Raw genomic sequence first — 12,425 nt, 5'->3', positions numbered from 1 at the left:
GTATTTTTTCTCTTGCTCTTTCTTCCTTTCTGATGTTCCAAGTTTCCTTCTTTTATGTTTACTGTCTGTTTAGAGAACTAACTTTACCCATTTTTAACAGGATACCTTTGCTGGCAATAAATTTCTTAATATTCATCTTGAAATGTCTTGATTTCCCCTTCATTCCTGGAGGATACTTTGATAGGTATAAGATTCTGGATTGACAGTTCTTTTCTTACAGTACATGAAAAATGTTCTGCCATTTCCTTCTGGCCTCCATGATTTCAGGTGAGAAATTGATTTTCCCTTATAGGTAAGGAGTCATTTCTCTCATTGTTTGCTTTTTTTTTTTTTGATTTGTTTTGTCTTTAGTATTCTGATGTTTGATTATAATATGTCTCAATATAAATTTCTTTGAGTTTTTCCACTTTGGATATTCTCACTTTGTTGGATCTGTAGGTTTATGTGTTTTGCTAAATTTGGACACTTTTCAGCCATCATTTCTTTGAATGCTTTTTCAGCCTCACCCTCTTTGTCATCTCTTTGTGCGATTACGATGACACACAAGTTAGATCTTTTGTTATAGCCCCACATGTTGCAGAGGTTCTGTTCTTTGTAGCTTCTATTTCTTTGCCGTGGCTTTCTGTTTCATCGTTGTGTCAAGCATGTTTGTAATTGCTTGTTGAAGCATTTTTGTGATGACTGTTTTAAAATCTTTGTCAGATAATTCCAACATCCATGTCATCTCAGAAACCCTGATGGCATAGTGGTTAAGAGCTATGGCTGCTAAAACCAAAAGTAATTCGAATCCGCCAGGCACTCCCTGGAAACCCTATGTGGCAGTTCTACTCTGTCCTGTAGGGTTTGTATTAGTCGGAATCGACTTGACAGCAATGGGTGTGTGTGTGTGTGGTATGTCATCTTTTTTTTTTTTTTTTTTTTGAGCACTTTTGGATGGCTAATCCATTGTCTCCTGGCTTGCATTCTTTTAGACATAGTCTTCTTATTTTTTATCTTGTATGTAATGTGTATTTTTCCCCTCTGGCTTCTTGTATTAATTTTTTTCTTCATCACTAGGTTTCAGCGAGTTTGTTATATGTCTTAGTTCATTTTTTGGTTTTATTATGTTTATTGTTTAACTTTTTGGAACTGTGAGTTTATATATTTTATCATCTTTGGAAAATATTTGGACATTAATCTTAAATATTTTCCCTCTTGTTTTCTTCTGGGACTTCAAAATTCCACTTGCTTTATATTGTCCCATAGGTTGTTGATTTTACATAAGTAAATAGTCTTCTGTGTATATGTTTGTGTTTTCTGTTGCTGTCCCTTCAAGTTCATTGATGTTTTCTTCTGCAATGTCTGATTTACTGTTGAACACCTGCCAGTAAATTTTTCATTTCAGATTTTTTATTTTTCAGTTCTCTAAGTTCCCTTTGGGTTTTTGTTTTTAATGTCTTCTGTTTCTCTCCTTATTATCTTCATGGTTTCGTTTAAGACCTTGATCGTACTTACAGTCATACTCTGAAAGTCCTGCTCCATCTTTGTGATTTCTGGAGCTGTTTCTGCTGAATGATATTCCTCCAGGGTCACATTTTCCTACTTCTTGACATGTGTTAGGAATTTTTTTGTTGGATACAGGACATTGTTAATGTTGCATTATTGAATGTATGGATTTTGTTCTCTTCTGTTAACAAGTGTTCAAGTTTATTTGGGTAGGCAGTTAAGTTACAAGTGGGTCAACTTAGATCTTTTTTAAGGATTGTGTTTTAAGCTTTGTTAGGGCCGCCCTTTATTCCAGGGATAGTTTAGCCCTACCACTACAGGTAAAGTTATCCTTCTGAGGTCTCAGTGGAATGTCCTGGGTGTTCAGCAGTGTCTTTCCACTCTACCATAATGTGAGCTCTGAGAATTGCTCAGATTACAACATAATAAGATTGTTCTTTGTCCAGCTTCCTCAAATTTCACTCTTCCATGTACAACTTAGTATTTACCAGTAAACTTATGAGAATAATAATCATCAGTATAAATCAGAATCCTCACTTCTCACTTCTTTGCCACTTCTGTTCTGACAGCAGCCACACATGCAGCACTTCTTCCTCTAACCACCCGGAGCAAGGTCGGATCTCACAAGTTGAAGTGCTTCAGACTGCCAAGACACCAGAAGCCAGCCACAAGCTTGGGAATCATTACAACACCCTCACTTCTGACCTGCTAGCTACAAATTCAGAGTTTTTCCCTACCCCTTCAGACTGATAGCTGCAAACTCAGGGCTCCCCTGATGTCTGACCTGCTGGCTACAAATTTAGGGTTCTCTCTGCCCTCTCAGGATACCAGCTGTAAACTCAGGCGTCCCCGTTGCCCCTCACTTCTGACCTACTGGCTTACACTATTCCTTTGGGTGTGATAATTTGCTGGTACAACTCATAGAACTCACACAAAGTGCCATACTTACAATTACAGTTTTATTACGGTAAAAAGGATACAGATGAAGAGATGCATACGGCAAGATCTGGAAGGGTTCCCCATGTGGAGCTTCCATGTCCCAAAAAAGGATGTACTACCCTCTCATTTACACCAGTGTTTTTCACCAACCAAGAATCCTATGGAGCTTCCATGTCCAGAATCTTTATTTGGGTGCATTATGTAGTCATGATTGATAAAATCATACACCCCCGTGCCACACGCCTTTAAGGTTAGCTGAATATGAGCCATTTAGTGGTCTTTCTGTCCTGGCCAGCCCCCACCTGAGTGACATCATTAGCGTAAACCCTCAGGTGTGGTCAGGAGGCCTCATCAAAGGCACTTCAATAACTGAGGCATTTCTAAGGTTTTACAGATTATCTCTTGAGAACCAAGGATAAAGGTCAAATCCTTTCGGTAAAAAATTTTATTTCCTTTTTTTTCTTTTAATTATTTTTTAGATGAAGGTTTTCAGAGCAAATTAGTTTCTCATTAAACAATTAATACACATATTGTTTTGTGGCACTTGTTGCAAACCCCATGACATGTCAACACTCTCCCCTTCTCGACCTTGGGTTCCCTGTTCCCGGCTTTCCTGTCCCCTCCGGCCTTCTCATCCTTGCCCCTGAACAGGTGTGCCCAGTTAGTCTCATTTTGTTTTATGTGCCTATCTAATCTTTGGCCCAAAGGTGAACCTCAGGAGTGACTTCATTACTGAGCTAAAGAGTGTCCTGGGGCCATACTCTCGGGGTTTTTCCATTCTCTGTCAGACCAGTATGTCTGGTCTTTTTTTGTGAGTTAGAATTTTGTTCCACATTTTTCTCCAGCTCTGTCCGGGACCCTCTTATTGTGATCCCTGTCAGAGCAGTCGGCGGTGGTAGCGGGGCGTCATCTAGTTGTGCTAGACTCAGTCTCGTGGAGGTTGTGGTAGTTGTAGTCCATTACTTCTTTGGCCTAATCTTTCCCTTTTACCTTTGGTTGTTTTCATTCTCCTTTGCTCCAGATGGGAAGGGACCAGTAAAGTATCTTAGATGGCCACTCACCTTTTAAGACCTCAAGATACTACTCACCAAAGTAGGATGTACAACGTTTTCTTTTTAAACTATGTTATGCCAATTGAGCTAGATGTCCCCCGTGGGTAAAATACATTTAAACCTCACAGTACTCTAAAGAAAACTCATACACAGATTTCTGGAGTTATTTTTCTTCACAGTTTTCTCAACTTTGTTACTCTTCTCTATAAATTCCAGATACCTCAGCCTCTTGTACTCTTATCTCTCTTTTCAGTTCATCAGTTTGGCAGTTCTCCTACCTGCACCACAGTCTAGAAAGCACCTCTGCACAAACAACTAGTGTGATTTTAGGACTTACCTTATTAATTTTTGTTTTCTCAGAGATTACAGTCTTGTACTAACTGTTGTCTAGTGTCTGATAATTGTCTTATAAATTAAGTTCAGGATTCTAATGATTGATCATGTTTTTAGTAGTTTACATGGGAAGGACATATCTAGTACCACTTACTCCAACATGGCCGGATGAGGAAATCACCATATCCCTTTTTTAAAAACTGAGATTTTTTTTTTAAATAGAAAAACATTTGCAGGGAAATAATTTTTTCACAATGAAATTATCTTTAAACTTTTCTTTCTAGCTTCACCGAAGCAGCAGTTGAGACTCCCAGTCCTCTCGAAACCCCTGACAAACCTCCTGAACCTGAAAGTAGCTTGCAGCCTGTACTCTCTCTCATCCCAAGGGAAAAGAAGACCCCTCGTCCCCCAAAGAAGAAGTATCAGAAAGCAGGGCTGTATTCTGACGTTTACAAAACTACAGAGTAAGTAGTAGCACCTATCAGCTGGCATTCTTTTAAAGACCTGTTATTCGTCCATGTTTGAAAAAAATACTTTAAATATTAAAAAACACAATACAAATGTAATACTATACACAAATATGGATCTCATCACAAATGCATGAAAGTCTGCTGTATTAGTCGTAACGTTATACTATATTGTATGGAGCTAATTACCTTCCTTGATCTTTATCTTCTCTCTGCCTTTCAATTACCTTCCTATAATTTGGATTCTAATGGTGCCATTTTGTTCATTAAAAGTAACAAAAATGGCACTGTCTAACTAAAATGATCTTGATGATAATCTTCACTCATTCATCATTGCGATTGAATGCTCTCTGTGTTCCATATGCGTTGCCAGATTACTGAAACACCCTTCTTACTTTTAAGAACTTCATACTCCCATAGAAAAGAATGATATTGAACATATAATTACAGTACAACTTGATAAGCATTCTGACTGAGAATTTTTGAAGCCCCAAATAGATAGCAACTAATTATCATTGAGAAAGAGATATTTTATAGAGTGTAGTTGAGTTAATTTTGGAGGTGAGATAGAGCTTGCCAGGTAAAGAAGCGTACTCCAGACAGAACAGCATGTAGAAAAGCACATATACTAACATGCAGAAATTTCTCGTATATTAGAAAAACCCAGTTCAATATTTCCGAAATATAAAGGAGTTGTGGAAAGTGAGCATTGCATTATGATGCGAAACTGACTCTAAGATGTTTAGTCTTCATTCTGGGAAGTTGCGTTGTTGTTGTTGGTTGCTATCAAGTCAGTTCCAACTCACAGGGAATCAAAAATAAGATTTTTAGGAAAGAGTGAAAAGCGCAAATTTGTGTTTTAAAATGATAACTCTAGCAAGAGTAGAAAATTAATAGAATGTGAAAGATACTGATGGCAGAAGTTCTCACTGTATCAAGAGGTCATGAGGGTCTGAACTTTGAAAAAAGTGATCTTGAAAAAGGAAAGGTTGGACTTTAGAGATATATCTGAGTTAGTGTGGTTAAAGTGATTAACATGAGAGCTACAGATTTCCATATTGTGTATTGAAAAGATTGTTTATTGAAGTAGGTATTATGTAAAATCTTTGTACTCTATACCTACTTCTTAGTTCATGAAAATACTTTATCAGTTACACTTAGGTTTAGGTCCCAGTAATAGAAAATCCTCCCAAATAATGAAGGCTTTAAGAAGTAGGCATTTATTTCCCTTTCATTTAAAAGAAGTTTTGTAGCACACAGTTCAGGGCTAATGTGGTACCTCACAGTGTCTTCAGGAACCTAGACTCCTTTTGTTTTCTTCTATCCCAGCACTAGGCTCTGTTTCCAAGTTCACCTCATGTTCCAGTAAGGCTGCTGGAGTTCAGTCATGGTATCTTCATTAGACAGCAGACAAGAGAAAGGGAGTACAAGCATGCACCCTCTTTGTAAGGAAAGTTTCAAAACCTATTTCTAGCCATTGGCTGGAACCTAGTCACATGACCATACTTTAGCCACAAGGAAGGTTGGAAATACGGTCATTATTCCAGGTGACGTTTATCAAGCTTTCCACTACCCAAAAAAAAAAAAAAAAATTCACATTATACTTCTATGTTTTAACTCTGATCAAATCTCTAAAAATGGAGAAGTAGAACGTTAATAATAAAATCAACCTGTAGCTTAGGCTGGGTCCTCTAGAGAAGCAAAACCAGTAAAGTGTATAAGTATATATAGAGAGAGATTTATATCAAGGAAACAGCTCATGTGACTGTAGGGGTTGTAACGCCCCAAGTCCTTGGATCAGGATAGAGGCCTTTCTCAATTCACGGAGCTGCAGAAGAAGCTGGTGAACCCAAGATAAGCAGGTCAGAGATCAGGGTTCCTGCTTACAAGCTGTGAAGGTCGAGGAACCCCCAAGGTAAGCAAGCAAGACCCCAAGGTTTCTTCTGATTCACATAGCTGCAGGGACTGGCGAACCCAAGACAGGCAGGTCAGGGAGCAGGACTCTTGCTCGCAGGCCATGAAGATTGGCAAATCCCAAGATGGACAGGTAAGCTGCTAGCTGAAGTTCCAAGAACCAGAGTTCAGACAAGAGACAGCTACTGGGTCCAGAACAAGCCAACAACCTTTGCAAAGTGAGCAGGAAGGAAGTAGGCAGCGAAAGGTGGAGCGATGAAGGCTGAGGGGGCGGTGACCCGCCGCAGGCCCCACCTGTGCTGGTACCACTCAGCAGATTCCATCATAGGGATGATCACATACCAGATTTCAACAGGGAGGTGATCACAACATTTTACAACTGCCAAAACACCAAGAATCGTGTCCCAGCCAAGCTGACACACAATCCTAATCATCACAGCCTATAAATCAAAAATTGAGTATCATCAACCAAATCAGTATTTTTAAATGTCCCTGGTATGACAGGTCTTTGACTCTGAAAATTGACTGAAATATCCCCTTGTTTATGTTAGAATTATCTCTTCGTCTCACAAAAATATGTAGTTAGAAAATGGTTAATACTGGGCTATTGATAAAGGACATTAGTTAAGTTAATAGATGTACGCATTCTTAAAAGACGTGAAGCACAGTATGTTTTTGTAGGATGCCTACTTGTTGGTAGCATTTAGGGGGGAGGGCAGAAAGAGGAAAAAAATTGCAAGGTTACTCTTGTGTATAAATCATTATTGGTGTTAAGGGACTATGTGAGGAGAGTATGCTTCAATCAGAATTGGATCAAGATAAAACCATATGGAGAGTTACATGAGGAAATACTAGAATTCAGAGGTTAACAGTTTGGAAGCTACCTTTACAGTTTTCCAGGTTAGAAATAATATCACAAACTAAGGTGATAGCAATGGAAAGAAGTTGGAAGGGCTGGATTCATGAAATATTTTGACATTAGAATTGGCAGGAATTAAATACTGGTTAGGATAGTAGGGAGTGAGGGACAGTGGTAGAGTCAGTCATCCTAGGAATGTTGCTATTTTCTGTTTCTGGGTATGTGCTGCTGTGATTAAAATTCCAAATAAAAGTGGGGCCGTCAGTACTCCTTGATTGAAGAAAACCTGTGTTTTATTAATCCCTATTCATATAGGCATCAAAAAGTGTCTAGTAATATAGTCATTTAACTGTTATCAGGGGTGTAATGCTATAGTGGTAAAGTCCTCATCTAACTTCAGGGATGGGAATGAGAATCACCATCAACCCAAAGCTGGTTCTTATAAAAGTGGAGATCAGGCTTACTTCCACTCGCCAGCCTTTTTACCAATTCTTACACCAGTTGTTCCTCCCATGGCACTCTCTGCTTCTCTGCTGGGTTCAATAATTCTTTGCAGTGGCCACACAGAACTTACAGACCATACTCATGATTATGGAGTTTATCAGGGAAATTACAGGCTACATCTCAAGATCAGAATCAACTTGGGAGTGACAGCATACAACTCAGGATAAAGTTCATAGATCAGGACAGCTTCTCCTTCTCTGCCATGCCTGCAGGCAGGCAGACAGGCAGGCCTCGCTCTCAGCCATGTCTACCGCCAGCCCTCACTTTCGGCCTTTGCCCTGCTCAGGCAAGCACTACAACACTTTAGCTCTGGCAGTAAGTTCCTGGAGGCATCCCACTGTGCCAGGAGAAGCCTACTGCCCGAACACACTCAGTTTTCTCATTCCAAGGATCTGCAAGTCCACCACGGCCATCTTGCACCAGTTTCCTGGCTCTTGCCGCCTCATGCCATTTCCAGTATTACAGCTCTATCTCCTGGGTCTAAGAGGTTTCCAGTGCAGGAACCCTGGATCCAACGGACACAGAACGCACCAGGCTCTTCTTGGTAATAGTGAGGTCCCCCTCAATATCTGTGGGATTGGCTCTTTTAAACCTAGTGGGATGGCAGAACTGACTGGTTGCCTTCTTAGGCCACAGCCAGCTTATGTGCACAGTCTCTGTCCTGTTCCTCCAAGAGTTTTACAAACCTAATTTGCATAGTCCAAGCCAATCGTTTTGTGAGTTAAGAAACCATGGCTAGAAAGGGCCATATAAAAACAATTCACTGCACCATAAGGGGTTATCTCTTGTACTGATTTTTAATGGATACTGTAACAAATTACTACAAACTTCATGGCTTAAAACAAGACAAATTTATTATCTTACCCTTCTTGAGGTCAGAAGTCTGAAATGGGTCTCATTAGGCTAACATCAAGGTGTTGGCAGAATTGCCTTCCTTTTGGAAGCCCTAGGGAAGAATCCATTTTCTTGCCTTTTCCAGCTTCTACTCACAGCCTGCATTCCTTGGTTCGTGGTCCCTTTCCATTTTCAAAGCCAGCATTGATGGTTTGAGTCCTCACCTCGCATCATTGCAACATCCTTGCTTCTGTAGTCACATCTACTTCTCTGACTCTGATGCTTCTACGCTCCTTTTCCATTTATAAGAACCCTAATGATAACATTTCTCCTGCCTGGATAATCCAGGATAATCTTGCCATCTCAGAATCAACTGATTAACAACCTTAATGCCATCGGTAGTCTTAGTCCTCTTTACCATGTAACCTAACATATTCCCAGGTTCTGCAGTTTAGGACATGGAAATCTTTGGGTAGGGGCATTTTCTACCTACTAACCATAAAAAAAAAATTTTTTTATTTTCTAACCATACCTCTCTAGGATGTAGGATTTGGAAAGAGGAAGTAAAATTTTCACTTCTTATTTTATATTTGTCTTTACTGCTTGAACAGAAACCCTGGTGACTTAGTGGTTAAGAGCTACAGCTGTAACGGAAAGGTGCAGTTCGAATCCACTATGTGCTTGTTGGAAACCCTGTGGGGCAGGTCTACTCTGTGCTATAGGGTTGCTATGAGTCAGAATCGACTCGATTGCAATGGGTTTGCTTTTTTTTTTTTTTTTTTATTGCTTAAAATTATAAAGATGATGTATTACTTCTGCAATTTAAACTTTATCTAAGAGGAGTTAAAAATAATGTAAAATACCAGGTATGTATTAGGTGAATATAAGGGTGAGCTTTTGACTTTAGGGTATATATTATAATGAGACAAAGTGTAGAAAAAATTACACTAGATTGACAGTAGCCTTTACTTCTACCTCTACAGACAATCTTTTAAGAGTGTTGTTGTTAGTTGCCATTGAATCTATTCCAACTCATGGCCACTGCATGTTGCAGAGGACAACTGATCCATAGGGTTTTCAGGGTTCCATAGGGTTTGTGAAGCTGTGACCTTTCAGAAGCGCATCTCCAGGCCTGTCTTCTGAGGTGCCTCAGGGTGAGTTTGAACTGCCAAACTTTTGGCTAGTAGCATATAATTCTATTTATATGCTATTTTTGAGTACTGTGTCCATTATGCCATGTGTCTGTCAGTTTGTCGTACTGTGGGGGCTTGTGTGTTCCTGTGATGCTGGAAGCTATGCCACCAGTATTCAGATACCAGCAGGGTCACCCATGGAGGACAGGTTTCAGCTGAGCTTCCAGACTAAGACAGACTAGGAAGAAGGACCTGGCAGTCTACTTCTGAAAAGCATTAGCCAATGAAAACCTTATGAATAGCAGCGGAACATTGATACAGTGCTGGAAGATGAGCCCCCCGGGTTGGCAGGCACTCAAAAGACAACTGGGGAAGAGCTGCCTCCTCAAAGTAGAGTCGACCTTAATGACGTGGATAGAGTAAAGCTTTTGGGACCTATATTTACTGATGTGGCATGACTCAAAATGAGAAGAAAGAGCTGCAAACATCCATTAATAATCGGAACCTGGAATGTACAAAGTATGAATCTAGGAAAATTGGAAATCGTCAAAAATGGAATGCATAAACATCGATATCCTAGGCATTAGTGAGCTGAAATGGACTGGCATTGGCCATTTTGAATCGGACAATCATATAGTCTACTATGCTGGGAATGACAGCTCGAAGAGGAATGGTGTTGCATTCATCGTCAAAAAGAACGTTTGAAGATCTATCCTGAAGTACAACGCCGTCAGTGATAGGATAATATCCATACACCTACAAGGAAGACCAGTTAATACGACTACTATTCAAATTTACACACCAACCACTAGAGCCAAAGATGAAGAAACAGAAGATTTTTATCAGCTGCTGCAGTCTGAAATTGATCAAACATGCAATCAAGATGCATTGATAATTACTGGCGATTGGAATGCAAAAGTTGGAAACAGAAGAAGGATCAGTAGTTGGAAAATATGGCCTTGGTGATAGAACACATGTCGGAAATCAAATGATAGAATTTTGCAAGACCAATGACTTCTTCATTGCAAATACCTTCTTTCACCAACATAAACGGTGACTATACACATGGACCTCACCAGACGGAGCACACAGAAATCAAATTGAGTATATCTGTGGAAAGAGATGATGGAAAATCTCAATATCATCAGTCAGAACAAGGCCAAGGGCCGACTGTGGAACAGACCATCAGTTGCTCATATGCGAGTTCAATATGACCCTGAGTATATCCCACCTGAATTTAGAGACCATCTGAAGAATAGATTTGATGCATTGAACACTAGTGACTGAAGACCAGACAAGTTATGGAATGACATCAAGGACATCATCCATGGAGAAAGCAAAGAGGTCATTGAAAAGACAGGAAAGAAAGAAAAGACCAAGGTGGATGTCAGAGGAGACTCTGAAACTTGCTCTTGAGCGTCGAGCAGCTAAAGCAAAAATAAGAATTGATGAAGGGAAAGAACTGAACAGAAGATTTAAAAGGGCCTCTCGAGAAGACAGAGTAAAGTATTATAATGACATGTGCAAAGAGCTGGAGATGGAAAACCAAAAGGGAAGAACACGCTCGGTGTTTCTCAAGCTGAAAGAACTGAAGAAAAAATTCAAGCCTCGAGTTGCAATAGTGAAGAATTCCATGGGGAAAATATTAAACGATGCAGGAAGCATCAAAAGAAGGTGGAAGGAATACACAGAGTCATTATATAAAAAGAATTAGTTGATATTCAACCATTTCAAGAGGTGGCATATGATCAGGAACTGATGGTACTGAAGGAAGAAGTCCAAGCTGCTCTGAGGGCGTTGGCAAAAAACAAGGCTCCAGGAATTGATGGAATATCAATTGAGATATTTCAACAAACAGATGCAGCGCTGGATGTGCTCACTCGTCTATGCTAAGAAATATGTAAGACAGCTTCTTGGCCAACTGACTGGAAGAGATCCATATTTATGCCTATTCCCAAGAAAGGTGATCCAACCGAATGTGGAAATTATAGAACAATATCATTAATATCACACGCAAGCAAAATTTTGCTGAAGATCATTCAAAAACGGCTACAGCAGTATATCAACAGGGAACGGCCAGAAATTCAGGCCGGTTTCAGAAGAGGACATAGAACCAGGGATATCATTGCTGATGTCAGATGGATCCTGGCTGAAAGCAGAGAATCCCAGAAGGATGTTTACCTGTGTTTTATTGACTATGCAGAGGCATTCGACTGTGTGGATCATAACAAACCATGGATAACACTGTGAAGAGTGGGAATTCCAGAACACTTAAGTGTGCTCATGAGGAACCTTTACATAGATCAAGAGGCAGTTGTTTGGACGGAACAAGGGGATACTGATTGGTTTAAAGTCAAGAAAGGTGTGCATCAGGGTTGTATTCTTTCACCATACCTGTTCAATCTGTATGCTGAGAAAATAATACGAGAAGCTGGACTATATGAAGAAGAACAGGGCATCAGGATTGGAGGAAGACTCATTAACAACCTGAGTTATGCAGATGACACAACCTTGCTTGCAAAAAGTGAAGAGGACTTGAAGCACTTACTAATGAAGATCAAAGACCACAGCCTTCAGTATGGATTGCACCTCAACATAAAGAAAACAAAAATCCTCACAACTGGACCAATGAGCAACATCATGATAAATGGAGAAAAGATTGAAGTTGTCAAGGATTTCATTTTACTTGGATCCACAATCAACAGCCATGGAAGCACCAGTCAAGAAATCAAAAGACGTGTTGCATTGGGCAGATCTGCTGCAACGGACCTCTTCAAAGTGTTGAATAGCAAAGATGTCACCCTGAATACTAAGGTGCGCCTGACCCAAGCCATGGTATTTTCAATCACATCGTACGCTTGTGAAAGCTGGACAATGAATAAGGAAGACCGAAGAAGAATTGACA

General features: G+C 39.9%; 1 protein-coding gene across 6 annotated transcripts in view; it reads left to right on the top strand.

Annotated features, from left to right (window-relative positions):
* The window catches only part of ASH1L (ASH1 like histone lysine methyltransferase), a 251,868-nt gene that overhangs the window by 152,995 nt on the left and 86,448 nt on the right, over positions 1–12,425 (top strand). For all 6 annotated transcript variants that reach the window (XM_064282678.1, XM_064282676.1, XM_064282677.1 and 3 more), the window contains one exon: positions 4,094–4,273. In XM_064282678.1, coding sequence (XP_064138748.1) covers positions 4,094–4,273 — 180 coding nt within the window. The remainder of the gene's footprint in view (positions 1–4,093; positions 4,274–12,425) is intronic.

Source organism: Loxodonta africana, chromosome 3 (genome assembly GCF_030014295.1).
Source record: "Loxodonta africana isolate mLoxAfr1 chromosome 3, mLoxAfr1.hap2, whole genome shotgun sequence".
Lineage (NCBI taxonomy): Eukaryota > Metazoa > Chordata > Mammalia > Proboscidea > Elephantidae > Loxodonta > Loxodonta africana.
This window is presented reverse-complemented; position numbering and strand designations above follow the sequence as displayed.